The sequence below is a fragment of the Artemia franciscana genome, chromosome 14 (genome assembly GCF_032884065.1).
Source record: "Artemia franciscana chromosome 14, ASM3288406v1, whole genome shotgun sequence".
Classification (NCBI taxonomy): Eukaryota; Metazoa; Arthropoda; class Branchiopoda; order Anostraca; family Artemiidae; genus Artemia; species Artemia franciscana.
Window position 1 is genome coordinate 16,496,657 of NC_088876.1, and position 26,957 is coordinate 16,523,613.

A 26,957-nucleotide genomic window follows, 5' to 3' on the forward strand; every position below is an offset into this window, starting at 1 on the left:
ACGATGAAAAGGTGACGTTGGATAACGAAAAGATTGATCAGGTGGACAGCTTCACTTACCTTGGCAGTATTATTAGTGAAGACGGTAGGAGCAGTGAAGAAGTTAAAAATAGAACAACCAAGACTTAGGGTGTTTTTTCAGTTAAAAAAAGTTGGGAAGAAAAGGAAGATAAGTCTGCGAACCAAGCTTAGGATTTTGGAAGCTACAGTGATGACTCTGAAGTATGGATGCTCCGAAAAGCAGATGAAGATTTGTTAGATATTTTCCAGGGGAATTGCCTACGGATTATTCTGGGTACCCAGCTGACTGACCATGTTTCAAACAGTAGGTTGTACAAAAAGTGTAGTTCAATCTTGCTTTCTAGGGCTATAATGAGAGAAAGGTTGAGATGACCAGGGTACGTTTTGCAGATTAAAGATGACAGATTGCCGAAGATTGTCCTTTTTGGCCAACTGTCTAGGGCTAAACGGAAAGCAGGTTGTCCGTGGTTGGAGTGGGAGGATGCCATAAAGAAAGATTTAAAGGAAATGGGAATTTTCTGGTAGGGTATAAAGAGGGAAGCTTTGAATAGACAGGGATGCAAGAGGAGTGTGCGTAGCTGTGTTGGCCTCTGGCGCCTTGGTCCTGCGGAGAGTTGTTTGTAGTACCAGTTTGTCTAAGCTAGTTGTATAGATAAATTTTGAATAATCTGCGAAACAATTATTTCTGTCCCTTATAAATTTTAACTTTGCTCTGTACTCCCATAAGAAAAACTTGTTTTTTTTTCAAATCATTGTGTATAAAGCAGGCAGCTTTTGCATATCTAATGCACACTCACAAGAAAAGAAAAACAGCCTTCAGCAGTGGTAGTCGGTATTAATTATAATGCTAATTACTAAGTTATATTGAAAAAAAAATGATACTTTCTGAATTTTGATTCGGAACCAGGAAAGTAAGGAACGGTTGGGGAGGGCGCTATCCCTCTGTAGTCTTATTATTTTCCAATTTTCTGAAATATTTACTATAGTGTTAATATGCTTAGTCTTTTTCTGTTTTGACAAAAATGACCTTCACCCCCTGAATTAAATTCCTGTATTTATTAAATGTTAAATTAGATATGGCTCGAACTACGGAACATTTACATGATGCATTTTTTAATGTAAGAAGTTTGATATCTCTGAATGTGTTAGGTATTAAAAAAACGTTCTTCGGAAATAAATTTTTTTTTCCGTCGTCAGGTACCTTTGTATGGATTACCATACACATATAAATTTGTTCTTTCAGACGAGTTTCTACGCATCATTTTTCCACACTTTGTCAAGAAAACAGTTTATAAAGTATTTTATTCAAGCTTAGGACAAACAACTTCCGTCGCTAACTATTGGAAAGACCCTCACCATACAAAGGAGTATCTAGAATATTCTGAATTTCTACCCTATTTGAATAATGAGCTCGAGTCTCCTGACAGTTGGATATACAAACAAAGTATTATGAAGCTAAAAAGAATGGTACTTATCGGAGGACCTGACGATGGTGTAATTACTCCATGGCAATCTAGGTGATGATTTTTTTAGTAAATATTTTTTTACCAGTTATATCGTTACATTACGAAATTGTGATCTAACAAGCCCTATGAAAAAAAACTGGACATTCTACAGCATGCTATTTGATACATAAAACTTCCTCCATTTGAAATCTCATCTTATCATCGGGCCAAGCTCGTCTGTATTAGTCCCTATGGATCTTAATATAAAATTAAGCAACCATAGTTAGAAAAAGTTATATAGCTTTGAAATAAAGAAATTGCAATAGAATACCACAGCTAAGAAAAATAAAAGGTGGTAAGTTCGGATAAAAAGAGGAAGGAATATCCAATACTTACAGTTCATTAAAAAACTACCTAATGGAATTCTTACGCAACATGATATGATTGATCAGAACTTAGATACACGTTTTTCGAGAGAGAAAGAGGGTATGAGACCTAAAACCAAAAAGCTATAACACTTATCCTATGCTGACATCTTTCGCCTCTGTTAAACACGTAAAGCGACGAAGGTGGCAGGAATCTTCTAATTTCAAAGCAAACATAAAAAAGAACGAACAGGTCATAGTTTCAGGCTTTTTTTCCTGTATCACATAGTCGTGTGGTTTACCCCACAACGGTAGTCCAAAGAAAAAAGTTTCTGCAACAGTTCAAGGGCCTTGGAACTGAAGGTCTAGGATTTCCTGGTATATGATCTTTTTTAGTTAGAATATCCTCTTTTCTAAGTGCATTCTACTAACAATTTCACTTTTAGCTTTTACAGGTTTTTGATAATTTCAGTGTGTCACTTATGATTCTCACTCAATCCTGGCACTTTTTGTTTACCTGCGAGGCTATCTCCTTTTCTGTCCTCGTAAGACCAAACTTGCTTATCCTAAACTTTCTTCAAAAAACAAGATATGGTCAACTTTTTTACTATTATTATTATTCCTAGATTCGTGGCGCCAGGTATAATTAAACATCACATTTGCCACTTGTCTTGAGGTTTTACATGACTGTTGAAGACTGTTGCTCTCAGTCTTAGATAATTTACTTTCTAATGCAGATTATAACAACTGCAGAGGATTATTAAGATTTCTAAGGAGCATTGTTTATTTCTTTGTATAAGCATTATTTCGGGAATGTTTGCCTAGTTTATAAGCAAATGCCATGCACTGCAAAGTTAAGTTAGAAAGAAGCTGAAATCTAGCTTTGATAAAAATATAGCTAGAAGCCTCGTTCTAGGTTTGTCTGAGGAAGGAGATTTTTTTACCTTTACTAACCCTAAAGTTTTTCGTCGCATCTTTTCATCAGATAAGCATTTTCATCTAGTTAAACAAATTTTCTGTTTCAGTCACTTCGAATGTTTTGATGAATCCGAAAATGTTATTGATCTACACCAAAGCGACTTGTTTGTACACGACCGTTTAGGCTTGAAGTTCCTAGACGAGACTGGTCGTTTGATTATTCATTCTGAAGCTGGAGTATCGCATCATCAATGGCACAGTAACTACGATATTTTTTTGAAGTGCATACTGCCATATTTAGATTAATCACTGGTTTATTTCACGGTAATTGCGTTTTGGAGTACCACTACCCTATTTGTATTGTTTTAGCTCCTTTATTCTTATATATATATTATATATATATATATATATATATATATATATATATATATATATATATATATATATATATATATATATATATATCTATATATATATATATGTATATATAACGTTGTGAATATAAGCCTGTGTACCTTGGTAACGGGGTAAGAGATAGAAATTCCAAACTTTTCTCTGGTTTGAGGATCATAAAACAGTGAAATTCCTCTGAAGAATATAAAATTCCTGGTAAGAAAAATAAATAAATAAAGAATCATACGGTTAAGTCTATATTATAAACAGGGAGACAAACGAAACTACCCTAGCTTTGAAAATAGACTTGTTAGGGATTGAGTAAGGTTGGATTCCTTTAGGAAATTTTGAAAGAAAGAAAGAAAGAAAAAAAAAACCACCACAGCCGCTAGTATAAACAGGGAGCAAAATGAAATGATATGCACTAAACTGGGAGCAATATGAAACTGCCCTAGCTTTGACAGCAGACTTACGAGGGATTGTTTAAGGTCCAGTTCTTCTAGTATATGGAATTATCAGGTGGATGAAAAAGAGAGATATCCAGGAAAATCTTGAGGCTATCTGGATATTTCGATTTTTTAATGAGTTTATTTAATGGAATAATCGAATTTTCCAAAATTCTGGAAGCAAATAATGGTCTGTCTCAAATTAAGACTTCGAAAAGTTTAGCTATGATCTAGTTCATAGGTAGGGGAGGAAAGGAGGAATCTTTTTATTTACAAATCTCCCAGAATCGGTTGCCAGGTCTCAGCCAAATTCGACCAGAGTGTAAAACCGGCATCTTAGTTGTGGTTTTAGAACATTCTTCTACCTTTTTCTGTCAGGACACAATGCAATCCGTGTGAAGGAGATTGAGTATAAACTCTTTTCATGAGGACATCGACATGAAAGAATTGTTGTGTCTCATTCAAGGATGCTTCAAAACACTCAGGCCATGGGGGGGGGGTGATGTTCCTCATTTCAAAGACTTCTAGATCATATTGTACGTTCATATTACATTATTACCTGTAATTTCATAAATAATGATCTTTTATCATTTGTATTTATTTTTGGAAATAATGAAGAAACAAAACCGGATAACCATGCGACAATAGGTAACTAAGAATGGTAGCTCTCAGCCAATTCTTTACAAGCTTTGGTTTTCTGAATGTTTTTAGGGGACCAGCAACTGCAACTGGTGCAGTCGCTGCCACTTTGCTTGCTTGACTTGATGTTGCCAGTGATGTCGTTCAACTAGCAGTTCTCTGAAGCAATTAGCGTCTTGGTAAAAGGGAAACAAAGCTATAAGCTCTAGTTGAAGAGTAGTAGCGCCTGGGGGTGTTTCTTAGTTCGGGAACAACGCAGTTGCTAGATTATTATCTGCAACTGAGGTCCTTTTTTAAGGAGCAAAATGGATGAGAATCGGCAAGGCAAGCTCTGAGGTTATCTCTCACAGGTTTGTAGCCAACTTTCAAGCAAGATTCCGAGATGTTGTCTGTAGAACTGATGTATGGGATCTTGGCTTGACTGTGAGCTTAGCTATACAAAATTAAATGGTCCAAATCTCTGACAATGTTGTCAAATAGAATCAGCCTCCGGATCGTCCTCCATCATTTTGACAAACTGCGCTTCACTGTCAATTAAACTGCTCATTTCGTCGCCAGACATTCTTTCAAAAAGTTTATTCGAAACTTCATGCATCTCAGATGCGTCAAAGATGTTTTTCCCCTCATCTTCAAGTTTTTCTGTCGCAATCTTGGCCATGTATATGATATTTTTCATGAATATAAGGCATGCAATAAAGTCGAAGTTAAGGATCCTCTTCAGATGTTCGAGAGATCTTTCGTTTTTAGGGGTTGGCAAAATGCTTTGTGGATAAAGAGAAGGATACGTACATTTCTTCGAATTTATTAAATAGCTCCACTACCGAGGGACATAAATTGAAATCATTCTCTAAAACACTGTTATCTCTGTGGGCCTGAAGTGTAATGCACACGGAGATTGGACGTTCCGACAGTTTCTGCTGAGCTCCATTAAACTGATCAGACACTGCACTTGCATAGTCGAAAGACTGAAAACGTACTTTATACAGTGGAATTATTTTCCCTGACAGCGTTCCTATTTATACTTTCTGCCATATCCTGCCCGGTTTTGTCATTAGCATCACTAACATCTAATAGTCTCTCTCTAGGTGTCCCTTCTGAGTTCGTAATATGGGTTAAAACTGCAAGCTTGTCAGATATGAAGTATCATGTATTATACCCGTCATCACAACATGCAATTCTGAATCCTTGACTTTTTCAAAGATTTTCTCCCTGAGTTTTGCTAAAAACTTGTAAATGAGCTCGTTCTAAGAGACCTGTCTTGATAAATAGCTATGTATGGCTTATATGAAGAATGATTTAACCAAGCTTCAAATAAAGGCCGGTATCTGGCTGGAAGTTGAATAAAGTTGTTTGATCGAACTTCTTTTGCTATCGAGCTTTATTCACTTCCTTGGACGCACATGTCTCGAAAGAATTCCGCGGGACTCCTGAATTCAAATTGCTTTTATAGTGTTAAAAAAACATACCTTCTTTTCCACTCGTAGTCGAATTTTCAACCCACCGTCCATGTACGTAACCTTGTCTCTAGCTTTTGGTTTATTCGTGTTATTCAGTAAGGCTTTACTTTAGCAACTAACCAAGAATAATTTTGACAGGCTAAATACCGACTACCTAATTTATTCAGACACAATTCTTATACGACTGAAATGAGATTTTGGAACAAGACGAGTAGTTGCCAAGCCAGTCCCTTCGGACACATGCGACCTTTTGTGAGACCTAACCGAGTCGTAAACCCTGTTTTAAAAGCACAAATCTTATACGAGTAATAATAGGTTTTAAAATGAGACGAGTAGCTGCTAAGCCAGTCACTTCGGAAGCATGTGACCTTTTGTGAGACCTAACATAATCATACATCCTGTTTTTTTTTTAAACCAATTGGCTTGTCTTTAAGTGGAATCTGCGATTGAATCTGGGTAGATTTAAAGTTGGCAAAGGCTTTTTACCGACAATTTTGAAAACGTGTAAATCATTCCAGGAAGAGGAAAAACTTCTTGGACTGTCTTTGACCTAAATGACCGCCCAGGACTAGGTGAGACCAAAATAAATGACAGACACAATTTAGCAGAAGATAGAAGGGTTATTCCCTCCCTCATTCGGGCCACCCCTTGTGTCAACTAACCTTTACGGAAGTAAGAGCAGTGTCAAATTTGAGCCTTTTGGTGAAAGTACATACCCATTCTGACATCCGTGGATGCAGGGGATCCCTAAATTATTGTCGCCAGAAAATGTTCTGAAACAAGCTGTCATATCTCAGATAAACTTCGTAGGGAGTAGGTGTTGTACATTCGGGGAGTTTATAGTTGACCCGATCTATGTGGGAGAGAAGGTGCCTAAATTACTGTCATCAGGAACTCTGATGGTCCGAAATCAAAATTGTTGGAAAGTAAGATTAAACGTTATAATTTTACCCCTTGATAATTCATATCCGATCTACTCTCTATAGGGAGGAAAAGACGATCCCTAAATCCATACCAGCTGAACAATAACCTAAAGGGATCTCAACCAAACCTAGCTCGAAGTAGCACTTAATATGGTAGTTTTACCATTGTAAGTCAGGGACCGATTCTACCTTTTTGGAAGAGAAGGAAGGGTAATTCTAATTCCTTGTCGGCAAAATAACTTTCAGAAATTACTTTGGAGTAAGAGCTAGGGTAAAAATTGTTTTTATCTCTCTTATTTTCTGCGAATGGTGCTTTCTTAAAATTACAAATTGCAGCAAGTAATAAAAAAGAACGCACAAAAAATTGGGCTCATTTATCATAAACTTCGTAATTTTTAAAGCTGTTTGTTCTTCTTCTTCATCAGACGGGGGCTTTTCAGTCAATACTATTCAGCCCTTTTCCTTTTGACTCACTCTGTGAAATGGACAGAGCTATGGAGCTGCTTTGTTTTTGTTTTAATTTGGGGTTTGTTTTATTTTTAATTTGTGTAATTATTTTCCTTCTTGTCAGAATTCAAGATGTGTGTTTGGTTAAACATGGGAAATGGGAGGTATAGTGTGTATCAGCCCTAATTTGATGAAGGTTAAAATTTTGGCTGAAGGTCAGTGCTAAAACAAGCACTAATAAGCAAATTGGATTTTAAGATTGTTTTAATTTGAATTTATTATTTCTCGGTGCTAAAATATTTTTTTTTCCGTTGTTTTTTAAGCTATTAAGACGGTTTATGCTTTTTGACATGTTACTGAGCTTTATCATTTTACTTGGTCTTTCTTATTGATTGTTTTCGTTTTATGCTGTATTTATTGGTAAAATAAATTACTGTTTTATTGAGGTACATTATTTAATTTAAACTTAAATTAATTAAACTTCATTATTTAATTAAACTTAAATATATTTATGTTTAAATGAGAGAGCTTAGGTAAGACTAAGAGAAGTTTTTACTGAAAAAGTAATAGAAAATTTTAACTTAATGAGTTCGCATTCCACTTTTTCCCCTGTGACGGAAATAGTAAGGAAAAATATAGCTGAACGTCTACGATTATGGGAGTTGGAGCGATTAATCTATTAATAGGAAGCGTGGTAAAGAGGATGGGACGATCTTTATTAAAGGAACAAAAAAATAAAAAAAAGTATAAATAAATATATAAGAAAAATCAACAAAACAATCCCAAGTTGAATGCCCGCTCATGCCATAAGTATAATTTAAAATGAAGAATGTAGATGGCGATAAAGCTATAAAGTCAAACAAGAACTAATAAATCGATATGAAACTCATATCAGCATCATTTTGTTTTATTTTTTAATTTATAAATTCGTGGCGCCAGATGTGATTAATATCTGATTTGCCGCTAGTCTTTGTCGAGATTTTAGATGACAGTTGAAACTTCTTTTGAAAGAGTCAACTGAGAAACTTTTAGGGACAACTTCCTCAGGAAGATCAATCCAGACTTAAGTGCAACGTCGAATGAAGCTGTTCTTCAAATACTCTGTTCTTGATCTGCCAGCCTCAAGATAATTGGACTAAGCTGTGCCCCTTCTTGTCTGTTGGAAAATTTGGCCCACAATACGAGAAAGCTCTAAAGAAGTATGTGAATTTACATCCTTGTGTAAAAGAGCCATCGATGCAACATCAAACCTCTCAGTAAGAGACTGGAGAGTCGAGGGGAACGACCAAACTTGCCCTATTATTCCTATTCTGGATCTTTTGTAGTGGTACCAAGAACGTTTTCGGAGCACCAGCATACATCGAGTATCCATACTCGGCGACGAGTCTAGTGCAAGACTTGTAAAGCGTGATAAGTAGTTGTTGTCATCTGCAAGTTGTGGCATTACATTTTAACCAATCACACCATTTAAACCAGTATTGGTAAAGATAGACCAATATTGACAGATTGGTAAAGATTTTGTTCATGTTAGCTTATATTACTGTTTTCTTTATGCTAGTCCTCACTCGGTCAAGACACATTGGGCTCTTCAGGTTTTTGGTCAATAATCTAGTACCATCGATTTCTTAGCTTTTCTATGGTTGATTACTGTTCCTTTATTTGTTATCTAAATTCTATTTATATGTAAAAATGGCCTGAAGACTTAACTTCAGGTTTACTTTTATAAGGAGTTTTTTTGTGCTGTCACCTAATATATACATAGCTTTTTTTTGCTTTACAACTCTTTTAGTCTATAATCCAGCTATGCATATTTTATATTTGTCTTAGCATTTGCATCTCTTTTTCTATTCGTTACTCTATTGGTCTTAACAAAAGCCATAGTTACACGTGGTTCATACTCAATGTTATTCTTCATCCTCTTCTATATCGCATCGGCGATTGTTTAATATTTTCTGTTCCAGTCGAACAACATTAATAAATCAAGAAAAAAAGATTAATTAAGAAACAAAATGCCCATTTATAGTACCGTGCATGCTGTCACGTCAATGACAGCTCTTAACCGACCTAAGCTTAAGACTTAAAGCCCACTCGGACCACTAGAGCGTCCAAGCCTTCAGAAAAGCAGATTTCAAAGCTAAAACTGAAAAGGGGGCATATGAAGCTGAATTAAGGAAAATTTGAAGGGGTTGGGTTTTTGCTCTTTTCGTCTTGTGTCTTTACCTTAGAATGAGACTTATTACTCAATCTTCCACACATCATTCTGAAACTTAAAGTAAATCAGTCATTGTATGAATTATTTAAGGATCTTTTCTTAAGCTTCGGCGATTTTTAGAGGTGGAGGGGATGGGGTCTCAGTTTTTCAAAAGACTTCACAATTTCCCCTTTCAGTCATTCGCTTCCGGTTTGACATACCATCTTAAATTCAAGTTTTGATTGCACAAAACGTTTCATTTTCTCTCAGAACATAGTTTAAGGGCACGCTTCACATCGCCACATTCATTTATAGCCTGAACGCTAGCTAGCGTTTTAAGAAGAAGACTAATGCTAATTGGAAAATCATACATTCCAATGAAATGGACCGCAAAGCACAAGCATATATTCCTGATATGAATAGCAAATCAACGTTTTGTTTATTGGTTTCCTATAATACATACATTCAGCAGATTACCATATAGCTTTTTGGACACTAGAAAGTTTGTTATAATCAGCAAGATGCCTCCACACAATTCGACTAAGTCGGTAGCGCTCCACTGTACCTCTTGGCCTTGAAGTAACAGAGCATCTATTGACTACTCTTATATAAGAAGCATCTCTTGGAAATTTTTCCTCTACTTCTTTGGCAGCAACAGCCTAAAAGGGGAAAAAAAATACTGAACTCGAATGTCGTTTAATCAAGTTTCTCAGGTATGCGTAAAACACTCAGTTTTACAAATTTGACTCTAATTCACTACTCAAGTGCAAAACGATATTCTGAAATTACTAATGGTGAGCGCTGGATAAAGAAATGTTTGACGAGACGGAAAAGAACTAAATTTTCCAACGTAAAACACAAAACTCTATTAACAAGAGCTAAGAACCCATATGGCACTTGTGAAGAGGTCGAAACAGTCAAGAGCTCATATGGTATGAACTGTAGCAAAATTCTAAGAATCAATAGATTGCTTTAAAAGGAAAATAAGGGGCGTAATGCCGGCCGGGATTTAAAATAAGAGCTTTGAGTCACGAAGTCCTTCTAAATATTAAAATTCATTAAGATCCGATCACCCATTCGCAAGTTAAAAATACCTCAATTTTTCAAATTTTTCCTCTCTTTTTAGCCCTCCAGATGTTCGAATCGGGGAAAACGACTTTATCAAGTCAATTTGTGCAGCTCCTTGACACGTTTACCAATTTTCATCGTCCTAGCACGCCCAGCAGCACCAAACTCGCCAAAGCACTGAACTCCACCAAAGAGAGCGGATCCAGTACGGTTACGTCAATCACGTATCTACGACATTTACACGGGTTTTCCAAGATTTCCGGTTCCCCCTCCAACTCCCCCAATGTCAAAAGATCTGGTCGGGATTTGAAATAAGAGTTCTGAGACATGAATTCATTCTAAATATCAAATTTCATTAAGATCCGGTCACCTGTTCTTAAGCTAAAAATACCTCAATTTTTCTGATTTTTTCAAATTAACAACCCTCAGCTCCCTCAAAGACAACGGATCCGCACCAATTATGTCAATCTCGTATCTATAACTTGTGCTTATTCTTCCCATCAAGTTTCATCCCGATCTCTCCACTCTAAGGGTTTCCCAAGATTTCCTGTTTCCAAGATTTCTGTTTCCCCCCCTCCAACCCTCTTGTCCCCGGATCCGATTCGAATTGAAAATGGAGCATCTGAGACATAAGATTCTTCTATATATCAAGTTTCATTAAGATCCGATCACTTATTCGTAATATACCTCGATTTTCACGTTTTCCAAGAATTTAGGTTTCCTCCTCCAACTCCCTTCAATGTCACCAGATCTGGTCGAGATTTAAAATGAGAGTTCTAAAGCACAAGATCCTTCTAGATATCAAACTTCATTAAGATCTGATCACCCTTTCGTAAGTTACAAATACCTCATTTTTTCAAATTTTTCCGAATTACTCCCCCCCCCCCAACTCCACCAAAGAGAGCGGATCCGGTCCAGTTATGTCAGTCACCTATCTTGGACTTGTGCTTATTCTTTCAACCAAGTTTCATCCTGATCTCTCCGCTTTAAGCGTTTTCAGAGATTTCCGCCCCCCTCCCCTAATGACACCGGATCCATTCGGGATTTAAAATAAGAGACCTGAATTTCGAGGTCCTTCTAAATATCAAATTTCATTCAGATACGATCACTCTTTAGTAAGTCAAAAATACCTCATTTTTTCCAATCTTTTAGAACTAAACCTCCCCCACGCCCAACTCCCCCAAAGAGAGCAGATCCGTTCCGGTTATGTCAATCCCGTATCTAGGACTTGTGCTTATTTTTCCCACCAAGTTTCATCCCGACCCCTCCATTCTAAGTGTTTTCCAAGATTTTAGCTTCCGTCCCCCCCCAACTTCCCCCTCGCCGGATCTGGTCGCGATTTAAAATAAGAGCTCTGAGACACGATATCCTTCTAAACATCAAATTTCATTAAGATCCGATCACTCCTTCGTAAGTTAAAAATGCGTCATTTTTTTAATATTTCAGAATTAACCCTCCTCCCCCAACTCCTCCGATAAGAGCGGGTCCGTTCCGGTTATTTCAATCAAGTAGCTAGCACTTACGATTATTTTTACCACCAAGTTTCATCCCAATCCCTTCACTCTAAGCGTTTTCCAAGATTTTAGCCCCCTCCAGCTTCCCATAATGTCACATGATCCCGTCGGGATTTAAAAGAAGAGCTCTGAGACACGATATCCCTCCAAAACTTAAATTTCATTAAGATCCGATCACTCGTTCGTAAGTTAAAAATACCTTATTTTTTCTAATTTTTCAGAATTAACTCGTCCCCCCACTCATTCAAAGAGAGCGGATCCGTTCCGGTTATGTCAATCACGTATCTAGGACATGTGCTCATTTTTCCCACCAAGTTTCATCCCGATCCCTCAACTCTAAGCGTTTTCCGAGATTTTAGGCCCCCCCCCCTCCTCAATTCTCCCCAATGTCACCGGATCCAGTCAGGATTTAAAATAAGAGCTCTGAGACACACTATTCTTCCAAACTTCAAATTTTATTAAGATCCGATCACTCCTTTGTAAGTTAAAAATACCTCATTTTTTCTAATTTTCAGAATTAACCCCCCCCCCCCCCATCAGAGCAGATCCGTTCCGGTTATGTCAATCACGTATCTGGGGCTTCTGCTTATTTTTTTCCACCAAGTTCCATCCCGATCCCTCCACTCTAAGCGTTTTCCAAGATTTTAGGTTCCCTCTCCCCCCCAACTCCCCCCAATTTCAGCGGATCTGGTCGGGATCTAAAATAAGAGCTCAGAGACACGATATCCTTCCAAAAATAAAATTTCATTAAGATCCCATCACCCATTCGTAAGTTAAAAATACTTCATTTTTTTCTATTTTTTCAGAATTAACCGACCCCCGCTCCCCTCCCCCAGATGGGCAAATCGAGAAAACGACTATTTCTAATTTAATTTGGTCTGGTCCCTGATACGCCTGCCAAGTTTCATCGTCCTAGCTTACCTGGAAGTGCCTAAAGTAGCAAAACCAGGACAGGCAGACCGACAGAATTTGCGATTGCTATATGTCACTTGGTTAATACCAAGTGCCATAAAAACTGAATATGACAAGTGAAATTTAAAAAAAAACAGAAGCTATATTTACGTTGCTGGGGCAACGTGAAGTGTTGCAGCAACCTTTTGGTCGGCTTTGTAAGGCAAGAGCAATATTCTGGCTTTGGTTCTTCTCGATCGAATTTGCTTCATCTCTTGTTATCAACAACTCAAAAATTTTTTTAAGGTCGTGTCTCAAGAAGAATTTTTCTGTTAGTATAATGTGGATATGTTCCTTAAAGACTGTCTTAAAATATGCTGTTGTTGCTTAAAACCAACCTTTTTTTTCCTCTGACCAAATCAATTATGTTACTTTTAAGTATTCATCAACATGCACAACCTAATGCTTTATTACTTTCCCCAAATCATAAATTATCCGAATCTAGAGTTCCTATTTGGAAAATGTGCTAAATACAAGGCTACATTGAAACATAACAACTATTATTATTCGTTTTCGATGTTTTTGATGGTAAGAAATTTTGGTTCTGTGGCTATTCCCGAGATTGCCAATCAAAGACTTACCCAATAATGGGGAAACTAAGCCATTATAAAATGGTTGCATAATGACATGTATGAAGGAATTTGTTTCCCACCTTCAAATGGACCAGCAGCGCATAAAAGTTAATTCAATTAGCATCATTATGTAATCCCTCGCCTCTGAGAATGAGCAAGCTACACGATTTATGGTTACAAGTCAATATATGTGATTGAGGAGGGTACACGTTTTGATTGCCCTCTAGTGCATCAGAAAACAAAAATGGACACTTAGCAGAACTATCAAGCCCTCTTTCTAAAAATAAAAAGTATTTGCCGATTTTCGATGACAGGTCAATATCCGTGATAAATAAAAAAAAATCCCAAACTCTGAAGCTTTGAAGATTGCAAGTGCTTGGACCGTGAAGATCAACGTACTAAATTTTTGGCACAGTTTGCTCGGCTTTAGGACTGTGCAGTCATAGGTGTTCAAAGGAGGGGGAGTGTCCAGGCCACTCTTACGCCGGCGCCATGGCTGGGGGGCGGCTGGAGGGTTGCCCACTTACACCAAATTTTTCACTTTGATTCGGCTTTTTTGCTTGTTTTAATTAGGAGAGGGCGCTGCAATTAATTTCTCCCCGGGTGCCACCAACCCTAGGAACGACTCTGTCTGCATATTGAATTTCAAGTAAAACCGGGTAGTTTTGCGCGGAGTATAGGCGGGGCTCAGAAATGGCACACGCCTCGAAAATTGTTTGCCTTCATCTTCTTGGCCCATGATGACCGTAATCCTCTGAAAACACTCATCCTTAGTTCACACTGAGCCAAGAACTTGAGCCTTAAGTTTCAAGCTTTTCAGTGAAAAAAAAACCTAGTTACCTTTCAGCTGAAAATATGGCTGGGGTTGTGATGTTGGAACGGACATGGGCCCTTTTTGTGCCACCAATGATGCATGATCAAAATCATTTCATGATTCATCTTTAAAAAAGCTACAAAATACCTACCTTTCTTTAAAAAAAAATTGATAGTAAGAGAGACAGGAACGAACAATGAGGCCACTTTATGCTTTTATGATATAGACTAAAAAAATTTTCCAGATTTCGCTGACATGCCTACCTTTCTAATACAAACTTGTTGAAGAAGGGAGTATTTGAGCATTCAGGGGTCCATTATATGACTCTGTTCATGTTGAATGGAAATCCCTGCATGATTCTAGTTTCAAGAAAGCGCAAAATGCCTACATTTTTGCCAACAAGTTGTTAATAACAGTTAGAACTTGTTTTTACATCGATTCTGGACCTCAATAATTTTTGCACCAAGTCAGAACCTTGCTTATTTTCCACCAAATTTAATCAAATTTCATCCATTTCATCTTTAAACTGACTCATGACTTACTTTTATTAGCTAATATATATTTATTATTAGCATTATATAAATATATCTAGGTTCGAAAGATCAGGTGATCAAGTTAAAACAAAATCTACCTTTCTTGCTTTCTAAGTTCATTTTCTTGCTATGGGCCCACTTTCTAAATAACTACTGTGAAAGGAGCAAAGAGATAGCTGTAATTCCATTACCGCTGAGAAGTATTCAGTGTAATTAAAATCAAGTAGTTAAAGGGGGTATCAAACAATGGCTAATTGTAGAAAAAGCCAAGACAGACAGTCTGGTTAAGAGGCAAATCTGGCATAAGCCCTTTTTAGGATTGTATAAAAATGATGTCATTTCACATTTCACTCATAGATAAGTCTATCATACATCATCCCTAGGGCAGAACTAAGGTAGATAGTCATAGAACTAAGGGATTTAAGATTCCTCTACCAATGAGAAGCACAAGTGATACTGCTCTTAAATGACAAACTAAACCAACATAACGAACAGAGATGGATAGTAACAGTAGATGTTAAAAGGAATACATGAACTAATAACAAGTAACAGCGGACCAAAGGAAAAATGCTCTTGTTCTTGGATTTCGAATTTGTTCTATTTATCATGCTCAGTACCAGATCTAGTTCCTACCTAACAGGAGGGGGAGGGAATAAACTTACATGCTGATGTCCCCTACCACACCATTAATACCATAATATTGCAATTTTTTGTTTAGAGTGAAATTGAATGTATTTCTTGAGAAAACTAGTGGTATTTGTTTATTACATATATGTTATTTATAAAAGGTCTGGTTCTATCAACCCACAGTTTATTTCCACGATTTTCAAAAGATGCATAATATTATTTACTTAAAAAGAACTTAACTCTATCAAATCAAACAGTTCATTGTAACAAACTGCACTAAGGAGCAACCCAGCTCAATAGTAACCATAACTCTAAAAAAACGGAATTTTGATACCAATAGATACATCAAAAGAATCGTATTTTAATGTTGATTTTAAATAATCAAGTTTGGTTTTACCCATCAAAAGTTATGAGCCTGAGAAAATTTGCCATATTTTAGAAAATAGGCAGAAATACCCCCTAAAAGTCATAGAATCTTAACGAAAATCACACCATCAGATTCAGCGCATCAGAGAACTTGTAGAAGTTTTAAGCTCCTATCTACAAGAATGTGGAATTTCGCATTTTTTGCCAGAAGACAGATCACAGGTGCATGTTTATTTGTTTTTTTTTTATTTCCCCAGGGGTGATCGTATCGACCCAGTGGTCCCAGAATTTTGCAAAAGGGCTCATTCTAAAGCAAACTAAAAGTTCTAGTGCCCTTTTTAAGTGACCAAATAAATTGGAGGGCACCTAGGTTCCCTCCCACGCTAATTTTTTCCCAAGTCACCGGATCAAAATTCTGAGATAGCCATTTTAATCAGCATAGTAAAACAAACCTTATAACTATGTCCTTGGGGACGACTTGCTCCAAAGGAAAGCCCGATTTATATCAATGGAAAATTTTGTTAATAAATGAAAATGTTTTAAAATTTGCACTGAAAATTTCGGGAGGGAAGGGGGCACAAATCAAGATTTTGCCCAGGCACGAGAGAAGCCAGAACCACCACTGTTACCCCACCCCCTTCTACACAAATAAAATTCTGCGTCACCTAATGTCATGTTTCATAGCCCTGGGAGATGAGATCGTAAAACTCTTAAGTCCAGTTAAAAACATCTTGATTTATCAATAAAAGTTTCAGTACAGCTGTTTTCTATCAATGCTGTAACTGTCCATGTTGCAATTTTCAGGTTACTTAAATAATTGGAAACTGTTAAAGCCTCAAGAAAAGTAATGGGTCTTGTCAGTGCGACCAGGGATTATTAATTTCTTTTCAAGCCTAATACAAAATACTTAACCCTGATTACAATGATGTAATCATTGATACTGATTACAATGATACAACAATATGTATTCATGTCTCATTATACATCATGCCTAAAAATTATTATACTACAATGGGGAGGAAAGCCTAAATATACAACTTAGCAAGCAAAATATTATTCAGACCAGAAAAGACCAACAAAACAAAAGAACCCCAAAGAATTATCCACCAATCCAGTGAAATGTTGTGTTGTTTACATTGCTATAGCTTCGTCAAGGAACATAACTCTCAGGGTTTGTGATACCTTTCTGTGAACTAGCAAAACACTAGCTGAAAAAGAAGCCAGTTTCGTACATAAGAGCAAAGCTCAAAAGACTTGAAATAAGGAGCATTTCACAGCTTGAAACACTAGCCAACCAAACGAATTTTTCCCCATGCCTCTATCATGACAATAAACCAAAAGTGGCTTAACATACTTTCACATGTCACTTCTTTTAGTAGGGACTACCATGTCTCTTCAATCAGATGAACAAAAAAAACCTTATATCATGTAAAGCTAGTTTAATGCTGTAGACAAAGTTTTAAGGGAAGAACAATGCGGTTTTAGAAAAGGTAGAGGATGTGTCGACCATGTTTTCACTCTTAGGTTAATAATTGAGAAGTCCCTTCGTTGTCAAACACCTTTGGTCCTTAGTTTTATCGATTATGAGCAAGCTTTCGATTCTGTTGATAGAACAGCGTTAACAAAGGTCTTATCGTTATATGGTATACCAGAAAAATACATTAAAGTGATTTGCGCTATGTACGAGAATAATACTGCTGCGGTTAAGGTAGGAAATGAGGTTAGCAACTGGTTTTGTATTAAATCAGGAGTTAAGCAGGGTTGTGTTCTATCCCCCTTTATATGGATCATTTTGATGGACTTCGTCTTAAGGGGCACAGGAAAGGCAATTGGAGACCATGGAATCAAATGGGGAGGAAGAACGCTCCTGGACTTAGATTATGCTGATGATTTAAGCATATTAGATGAAAGTGTGAGCAAAATGAATGAATTTTTAGAGGTTTTACGAGTTCAGGGTGCTAAAATAGGCTTGAAAATTAATGTTAAGAAGACTAAGTCACTAAGGCTAGGAATAAGTGAAGATGAACAGGTGACCTTAGGTAACGAAAAGATTGATCAGGTTGGGAGCTTCAGTTACCTTGGTAGTATTATTAGTAAAGATGGTGGGAGCAGTGAAGATGTTAAAAGTAGAATAGCTAAAGCTCAGGGTGTTTTTTCACAGTTAAAAAAAGTTTGGAAGAATAGAAAGATAAGCCTACAAACCAAGATTAGAATATTGGAAGCTACAGTGATGACAGTGGTCAAATATGGCTCTGAAGCATGGACACTCCGAAAAGCAGATGAAAATTTACTAGATGTTTTCCAGAGAAATTGCCTACGGATTGTTCTGGGTACCCGGCTGACTGACCGTATTTCAAACAGTAGGTTGTACGAAAAGTGTGGTTCAATCCCGCTTTCTGGGGCTATAATGAAAGAAAGGTTGAGATGGCTAGGCCACGTTCTACGGATGAAGGATGACAGATTACCGAAGATTGTCCTTTTTGGCCAACCGTCTGGGGCTACACGGAAAGCAGGTCGTCCTTGTCTGGGTTGGGAGGATGTCATAAATAAGGATTTAAAGGAAATGGGAACTTCCTGGGAGGGTGTAAAGAGGGAGGCTTTGAATAGATTAGGTTGGAGGAGGAGCGTGCGTAGCTGTGTTGGCCTCAGGCGGCTTGGTGCTGCAGTGAGTTATTAGTAGTAGTAGTAGTAGTAACAATTTTAAAATGCTTCCCTTTTGAAAAAGCAAAAATGGTTAGACAGAACTGACTATAATGTTTTAGAAGCATCAATTGCCATTTACATACCACTTATTAGAATTCATAATTCAAGTAGCACTTGAGTATTCAAGAAACTAATTAACAACTTATTCACATCAGACTATTGTTTATGTTGTAAAAAATGATACAAAGAGAGCATTTGGCGAAATTAATTTAACTAGTATCATTAGCTAAGCTACTGAATACCTGAAGCTCTGGTGGCAGAACTGTTGCTTTCTTTACTGCTAAATGTCTGATCCTTTCTTCGAAATGATTTTTGACGCATTGTCTTCGCTTGTTATCTTTTATCATTCTCCAATCAGCCCATTTTTGCCGAACTTGCTGCTGGTCTACAACACTCTGAAACAAAAATAGTAAAAAAACAGACAAAAAACTTTTCTTTGGTTTTGGATACTTATTGAAGATATATTGGAGAAGAGCAGTCCTGGCCGAGTGGGTTGACGCGCCGGATTAGGGATCTTTTGTCTGAGAGGGCGGGGGTTCGAATCCTAGTGCACCCAATTATTTAGTTTGGGTTAGGGGTCAGTGGCATGACTCTGTAAGCTCAGCCAGAGTCAACCCAGCTCTAAATGGGTACCTGGAGAAATCTGGGGAAGGTAAACAGGAAGGGTGTGCAAAAGCACAGGATGGTTGGCCCCCAACCCCCCATTGCACTTCCTGGCTGAAGGGCCAAGAAACGGAGATTTGTAGCGCCGGTAGGGACTGTCTAAGCTCTAAGCTGTCTAAGCTCTGTCTAAAGTCTAATGCTGTATTCTTTACCTTTTTTTACTGAATATATACAGGTACATTAGCTTGTAATAGATGCAGTAAGGAGGCTCAATGCAGCTCTATCTCATACAACTTTGTTTCTACTCATTGTGTTGCAGTAGTAATTGAACCACAACTTTCATCTTCTTCAAATTTTATGTACAGACTTTTATGTACTTCAAATTTGACTCAGAGGATACATCACCCTCCCCTCCAGGCACTTCCATCCAAGCAGCTGTAATGTTCTTAGAAATTTACACAGAAAAATGTCTATACAGACTGCATATTATACCCATTAATATTGAAAAGAAAAAATGTTTTCTTTTAATTTTGGTTGGGATGTGGTTTTCTCGGTTTTGAAGGCGTAATTCCAATGATTTTAGTGGGATTTTAAGGCATACAAGATTTCTTTTTCTTTAATTCAAGACACATTTTTTCTACTTTTCTAAAACTTTTTTAATTATATTTAGCAAATTTAAACTTGTCTGGCTTGGAGGAGGGATACTTTGTGCTGATGTTTGGGCTTAAAGTTCTCTCTGGAATTTTTTACTCATTTAAATTCCCACTAGACACAAGACCAATTTACAAAGAAAAATTCAGTTTTTCCCCTATGGTGTTAGCCAATAACCGGTACCATATAGGAAGTTTTTTACATCCTTGTTTGTCAATTGATACAATGCAAGCATCTAGTAAGAAATAGCCTATTATCTCTTTATTTATTCTGTTCTTGATTCCCCTTAATGTGAAGGGTAACAAACTTCTATTGCATGTGAAGCAGCTAAGGCTGGGGCACTATAGAGAGATATAAACATTAACACCATTTCCTATCTAAAGCATTAGACAAAGGTAGACCAAATGCAGCTGCTCCAGAGAACATGTAAACCAGAGGAAACAAGCAATATTAGATTTTTTCATGGGTAGACATGCGTGTGGCATCAGTATTTGCAGCCTAGAGAACAGGAAAAGAAATCAAGCCTCTAGGGGATAAGGAAGAATGTAATACATTGAAGAGATAAAAAAGAAAAATAATTGGTACGGCTGTAATAATGCAAAAGGTAAAGATAACATTGATTTGAGAATGGAAACAAAAACAAAGAATGAATTTATAGGGATAATCAAGGCAAAAATAAGTTTCCTTTCAATAATACCATAATGTTATGATATTTGATTATTAAATTTGGCACTTTGGATTGATATTTCAGTTCCATAGTTTTATTAAATTTTTCTTGAAGGGAAATTACATGGTTGGCAAGAATACAAATTTGCAACTGAATCAAACTTATTCACTTCCTTTTTTCAAATTTATTAAATAAATAAAAAAAAAATTTAATGAAAGTAAGGAGCAGCATTAAAATTTAAAACGAACAGAGATTACTCTGTACATGAAAGGGGCTTTTCCTCCTCAATGCCCCGCTCTTTACACTAAAGTTTGACTCTTTTTCTCTTAACTCTATTTTTAAAACAGTAAGAAACTTTAGCGTAAAGAGCGGTGTGTTGAGGAGGAAAAGCCCCTTTCATATACGGAGTAATTACTGTTCGTTTTAAGTTTTAATGTTGCTTCTTACTTTCATTTAAAAAAACAATTTTTTTTTATTTAATTTCTGGACGTTTTTGAATGAATGCATGTTTTGATCTTGGCTCTCCGCACAAAAATAATTAAAATTGTCGATAATTCAAAATAAAGCCAACTTAAGGAAAATTAACAAAAATGAAAAGTCTTTTGTATATAGGCAAGGATCTTATTTGTGTTTTTTGCAGAACGGAAACAAAATTAGTAATCATATTTACATAGCTTAGAATTACATTTCGTCCTATTAGACAAGAGGGAAGAACAGGGTTGCAATTAGAATGGCAGTGGTGTATGGGTTATTCCTTTTTTCTGTGTTTAATGCCTCTCATATACCATGTATAGACCCAGTATATTTTATCTCCTCTTCTGAACTAAATGTTCCTTTTTCTTGAATGTTTCTATTCTTGGACCAACACTTTTCAACTTCTATGTTAACGATCTACCCACCCTTCTTTCAAATCTTGTTATCCTTTATGCTGATGACTCAAAACTAGTTGGAAAAGTGGCTACTCCCTCTGACCAGCAATTAATTCAAACAGATCTTGACAGTCTAGGAAGATGGGCTAACATGTGGCTCCTTACTTCCAATGTGGATAAATGCCATGTAATCCATTTTGGCAAATGCAACAAGCATCATAAGTATTTCCTTCAAGACAGCTTCCCTTCTGCTGTTTCTGATGAGAGATATTGGGGTTGTTTTAGATTACCAGTTAAAGTTTAGCAGCCATACTAAGTCTGTTTCATCTTCTGCAAATAAAACCCTTGGTATCATAAAAAGAACCATCTCTAGCTGACACCCAAGAGTTCTTATGAAGTTATATAAGGCGCTTGTGCATCCTCGCCTGGAGGTTGGAATGTCATTGGCAGCCCCTTTTTTCAAAAAAGATAAAAAGTTGCTTGAGGATGTCCAGCGTCATGCCACTAAGATGGTTAGCAGCATGAATAAATTTCCATGTGAAGAAAGACTACGTTGTTTGAAGCTGCTAACACTGACATACCAAAGGAAAAGAGGTGACATTATTTTAACCAAAAAAATCCTCTCTAAAAACACCCTTCCCGGTCTCTTTGCACAGCCCTTGCATTCTGGTACTAGAGGACGTTCATTGAAGCTCCCCATGCAGCGTTCCAAGAGTAGACATAGAAGCCATTTCTTCAGCCAAAGAATCATCAATATGTAGAACCAGCTGTCTGAGGAAACAGTTTCTGCTACTTCAACTGACATATTCAAGTCCCACCTTGATAGGGAATGGCTCTGCCAAGAGTTTCTTTACAATTGGGAAGCTGCAGAGTCCTCCACAAGAGTCTACAGCCACAATCTACACCAAATGAATTCTCTTTTTTTTCATGGAGCATCACAAGGATGGATAATCCTTATATTGCTCCAAGCTGTGATTTAAGGTATTTAGGGTAATTTAAGGTAGAGTTAATTTCAGTTTAGCTACATCCCAGCCCTTAAAACTATGCACAAAATCTTGCTGACTTTGCAGGTTTTCATTTTTTTTTTTTTTTTTTATTGATTTTTCATCAACAGTTGGTTCAAAATTTGAAATATAGATCTGAAAACACACAAAAACAAGATAAACAAATATTTTTATGTAGCTTAATACACCCACCACTCTTTTATTAGTATAATAAAAGAGCAGTGAATGTATGTTATTTATACCTTTCCTCTATCTGTTCCTCTATATCTTTTCCTCTATCTATACCTTTACCTTAAATTACCTTAAATCGCAGCTTGGAGCGATATAAGGATTATCCATCCTTGTGATGCTCCATGAGAAAAAAAAAGAATTCGTTTGGTGTAGATTGTGGCTGTTAGATTAGACTCTTGTGGAGGACTCTGCAGCTTCCCAATTGTAAAGGAACTCCTGGCAGAGCCATTCCCTATCAAGGTGGGACATGAACATGTCAATTGAAGTAGCAGAAACTGTTTCTTCAGAGAGCTGGTTCCACATATTGATGATTCTTTGGCTGAAGAAGTGGCTTCTATGTCTACTCATGGAACGCTGCATGGAGAGCTTCAAAGAATGTCCTCTAGTACCAGAATGCAAGGGCTGTGCAAAGAGACCAGGAAGGGTATTTTTAGAGAGGATTTTTTTGGTTAAAATAATGTCACCCGTTTTCCGTCGGTATGTCAGCGTCGGCAGCTTCAAACGACGTAGTCTTTCTTTGTATGGAAATTTATTCATGTTGATAACCATCTTAGTGGCACGACGCTGGACATCCTCAAGCAACTTCCCATCTTTTTTGAAGAAAGGGGCTGCCAATGACATTCCAACCTCCAGGCGTGGACGTACAAGCGCCTTATATAACTTCATAAGAACTCTAGGGTGTCGGCTGGAGATGGTTCTTTTTATGATACCGAGGGTTTTATTTGCAGAAGATGAAACAGACTTAGCATGGCTGCTAAACTTTAATTGGTGATCTACAATAACCCCAAGATCTCTTTCATCGGAAACAGCAGAAAGGAAGTTGTCTTGAAGGAAATAATTATGATGCTTGTTATTTTTGCCAAAATGAATTACATGGCATTTGTCAACATTGAAAGTCAGAAGCCACATGTTAGCCCATCTTTCTAGACTATCAAGATCTGTTTGAATTGATTGCTGGTCAGAGGGAGTAGCCGCTTTTCCAACTAGTTTTGAGTCATCAGCGTAAAGGGTAATAAGATTTGAAAGAAGGGTGGGTAATTCGTTAACATAGAAGTTGAAAAGTGTTGGTCCAAGAATAGTGCCCTGGGGCCCGCCACTTAATACAGTTGTGTGAGAAGAGAAATGAGGAGTTCCTTGCAAATCAAAAACTCTGACACTCTGTGATCTTTCAGAAAGGAAGCCCATAATCCACTGTACAACACCTTCGTTGACACCTGCAGCCCTCAATTTGATTATGAGGAATTCATGACAAACTTTGTCAAATGCTTTGGACAGATCAAGAAGAATCATGTCAACAGGAAAACCCTCATCAAGCAGTGTAGTCACTAATTCATATGTTTGGATAAGGTTAGTGTCCACAGATCTACCAGATCTGAAACTTTCCTTATGTTATTTATGCCTTTCCTCTATCTGTTAGCCTTGAAGAAAGCTTAGGTTTTTGAGAGAGTTCCTCAAATATACCTCACAAAGTACTTGCTGATTAGACATCAATTTTTGGATTAATTCACCCAGACTAATAGAAATTTTGACCCTGAAACAGTTACAAACTTTCAATGCAAATCAAGAGAATTGGCAAAAGTTTTGTATAATGTTAGTGGACTTTAACTGGGAGTAACTCTGAAACACATTAAAAAAAATATTCTGAATATGAGAAAATCAAAGTAAAAAAAAAAACAAAAACAAAAGATAAAACAACCCATGTGGAAGGTAAAAAAAAGAAAAAAAAATTATGAAAATGAAAAAATCTAAAAAACAAACAAACAATTGAGAATAGCCCACAACAGATAAAATCAGAATTTGCAGAATGAAAAATTTCAAAGGTCAAAAAACTGAATCTCAAAACCTTGTCCCTTGTCATTTGAAATCAAACTGGCATGGTCAAATAAAATACTGCAGTACAGCTTGTCATTAATGTGTTTTGCAAGGGCTGAATGACAATTTTCAGGTTTTTCCCCTCTTTTTGAGAGAATTATCAATTGAAATACAGTGCCAAGATATTCTATCTACAATGCATTTAAGAAGTTATCTTTTAGGAGGGTAATTGCCTTCTAATACTGTTAGAACTTAAAAAAGGTTAAATTTGTAGGCTAATGCTTTATATTGCAACTATAATCAAGATGAACACACCACTTGATGCATCTTTTTATGCTATTTCCAAACAAAAATGCCTTCAAACAATTACTTTTCTCATTTTTATAAGTGTATCGCTTTACTGGACCCCTTCCTCTCTGATGGATAAAAATGTAGTCTACTCTAGCTTATATATTAATCCTATATTTTGCAATATTGTACCTCTTCTCTTGTATAGAGTGAACATTGATCAATCAGCAGGAAGAATGTAGTTACACTATTCTAAATATATCTTGAATGTTCACTGTATATTGTTGATTGCTGCATCAGGATGAGAGGGAAGGGGCTTACATGAAGTACTGTACTTTTATTATTGATAGAAGCAAGTATTTATGGTTTCTATTAGAATACATAATGTATCTTAATCATTTTGTATTGTAATCCTACATTTTCTACAATAATCATGAACTAGGTGCCAATTTTCAGGTTCTTTCCAATTAATCTAACTGGAATTTATAATGAAAAAGCAAGTAAATAGAAGCAGTTGGCTACTTTTGTAGATTAAATGCCAAAAAAAGAACCATTGGATTTTGTATTTTATATCCTTATCTCCTGATGAACCTAGATAAAGTCCTAGGACTCAAAAGGATTATCAAAACTAAAAGCAAACAATGCAATTCTAACTTCATAACATGTAGGATATGTCTTATAGTCAGATTACCATGTTTTTTCTCACTCCTTCTCCCTCTAGAGGGGCTTGACCTTAAAAAATATGTGTTACAAAAGTGAAACCTTGCATAATAGATCTTCTACTCAATTGAAGTACAACAAAATTGTTTTTGGCTTCATAACTTTGCTCAATTCTATTTTAAAAGGGTTTAAAGATATGCTAATATATTTCCTAAATTTTGAAGAAAAACATTGATTTGGTTCAAAATTCTACTCAAATAACAGGAATTGCATTTTCAGAACTAAAGGCAGAGAAAAAGCAATTAGTAACTGAAAATTAATGTAAAATGTTGTTTTTTCAAAATTTCAATAGGTAGGCTATAGACCTGTCATGTGGGCAAATTTCAGGGCCCTCTAGAGAGAGAAGGAGTAGAGGTGGGTACTTCAAAACACCTTCCCAGGACATACTTTAGCCTATAGACACGTCCCTGAAAGTTTCATTTTCCTAACCTAAACTGTTTCCAAGATAGCAAGAAGTCAATTAACTAGAATTTTACCATCAGTAAAATTCTAATTAATTGACTTCTTGCTATCTCAGAAAGGGTTTAGGTTAGAAAAATGAAACTTTCAGGAATAAATCTACAGACTAAAGTATGTCCCGAGAAGGTATTTTGAAGCAACTACCTCCACTCCTTCTCACTCTAGAGGGCACTGACCTTTCATGACCTTTAAAAATATGTGTGTTATATAAGTGAAACGGTTGCAAAATAGATCTTCTGCTTAATTGAAGTACAACAAAATGGTTTTCAGCTTCATAACTTTGCTCAATTCCATTTTATAAGGTCTTAAAGATATGCAAATACATTTCTTAAATTCTGAAAAAAAACATTGACATGGCTCAAAATTCTATTCAAATAACAGGAATTGCATTTTCAGAGCTAAAGGCAGAGAAAAAGCAACTGGTAACTAAAAATTAAGGTAAAATATTGTTTTGTCAAAATTTCAATAGGTATAGACCTGTCATTTAGGCAAATTTCAGGGCCCTCTAGAGGGAGAAGGGGTGGAGGTGGGTGCTTTAAAATACCTTCCCGGGACATACTTTAGCCTGTAGACCCATCTCTGAAAGTTTCATTTTCCTAACCTAAACCCTTTCCGAGATAGCAAGAAGTCAATTGACTAAAATGTCACCAATAATTTTACAATACAAGGGAAACTTGACCAAGAAAGCCTAAAGGAATTTAACCACAGGAATCATAAGGTAAAAAAATAGGTGATACATCTGCTATTCATACTCACTCTTAATGGTGACGAAAGCAGTCTTCTACAAATTTTATCGAGCATCATGTAATAGCTTCAAAAATTTGCGGGATTCCAGACAAAGTTGCAATTCAATTATGAAATTAAATAAAAAAAAACTGTTTTTTTAAACTGAAAGTAAGGAGCAATATTAAAACTTAAAACGAACAGAAATTACTCCGTATATGAAATGGGTTGCCCCTCCGCAATCCCTCGCTCTTTACGCTAAAGTTTGACTCTTTGCCACAATTCCGCTTTTTAAAACAATTAAAAACTTTAGCGTAAAGAGCAAGGGGTTGCGGAGGGGAAAACCCATTTCATATACAGAGTAATTTCTGTTCGTTTTAAGTTTTAATATCGCTCCTTACTATTTAATTTCTGAAAGTTTTTGAATTAATGCATTTTTGATTTTGGCTCTCCGCACATTAATTATTTAAATTAAATTTGCATATTCATTTTTTTTTTTTTTTTGGCTAAACGGCTTTCTCTTGGTTTTGATCAGACG

General features: G+C 36.5%; 2 protein-coding genes across 2 annotated transcripts in view; one reads left to right on the forward strand and one right to left on the reverse strand.

Moving 5' to 3' along the window:
- LOC136035391 (nitric oxide synthase, salivary gland-like) overlaps positions 1-7,502 on the forward strand; it is an 80,224-nt gene extending 72,722 nt beyond the window's left edge. The window contains exons 12-13 of the mRNA XM_065717169.1: positions 1,264-1,537; positions 2,856-7,502. Coding sequence (XP_065573241.1) covers positions 1,264-1,537; positions 2,856-3,054 — 473 coding nt within the window. The 3' untranslated portion in view covers positions 3,055-7,502. The remainder of the gene's footprint in view (positions 1-1,263; positions 1,538-2,855) is intronic.
- A 2,158-nt stretch (positions 7,503-9,660) lies between these two features.
- On the reverse strand, positions 9,661-26,599 carry LOC136035394 (small ribosomal subunit protein uS14m-like). Its single transcript, XM_065717172.1, has 3 exons — positions 26,453-26,599; positions 18,635-18,787; positions 9,661-9,903 (listed from the first exon to the last, which is right to left on the reverse strand). The coding sequence occupies exons 1-3, from the start codon at positions 26,498-26,500 to the stop codon at positions 9,718-9,720; spliced, it is 387 nt and encodes a 128-aa protein (XP_065573244.1). The 5' UTR covers positions 26,501-26,599; the 3' UTR covers positions 9,661-9,717.
- Between the last annotated feature and the right edge of the window lie 358 nt (positions 26,600-26,957).

What these genes read in the sequence shown, in the direction of transcription:
- LOC136035394 (XM_065717172.1), bottom strand. Translation starts at nt 26,500, where the DNA reads ATGATGCTCGATAAAATTTGTAGAAGACTGCTTTCGTCACCATTAAGA. An exon ending in TGCTTTCGTCACCATTAAGA is followed by an intron (nt 18,788 to 26,452) that starts GTGAGTATGAAT and finishes TTTTTGTTTCAG; the next exon opens with AGTGTTGTAGACCAGCAGCA. An exon ending in TTCTGCCACCAGAGCTTCAG is followed by an intron (nt 9,904 to 18,634) that starts GTATTCAGTAGC and finishes TTCCCCTTTTAG; the next exon opens with GCTGTTGCTGCCAAAGAAGT.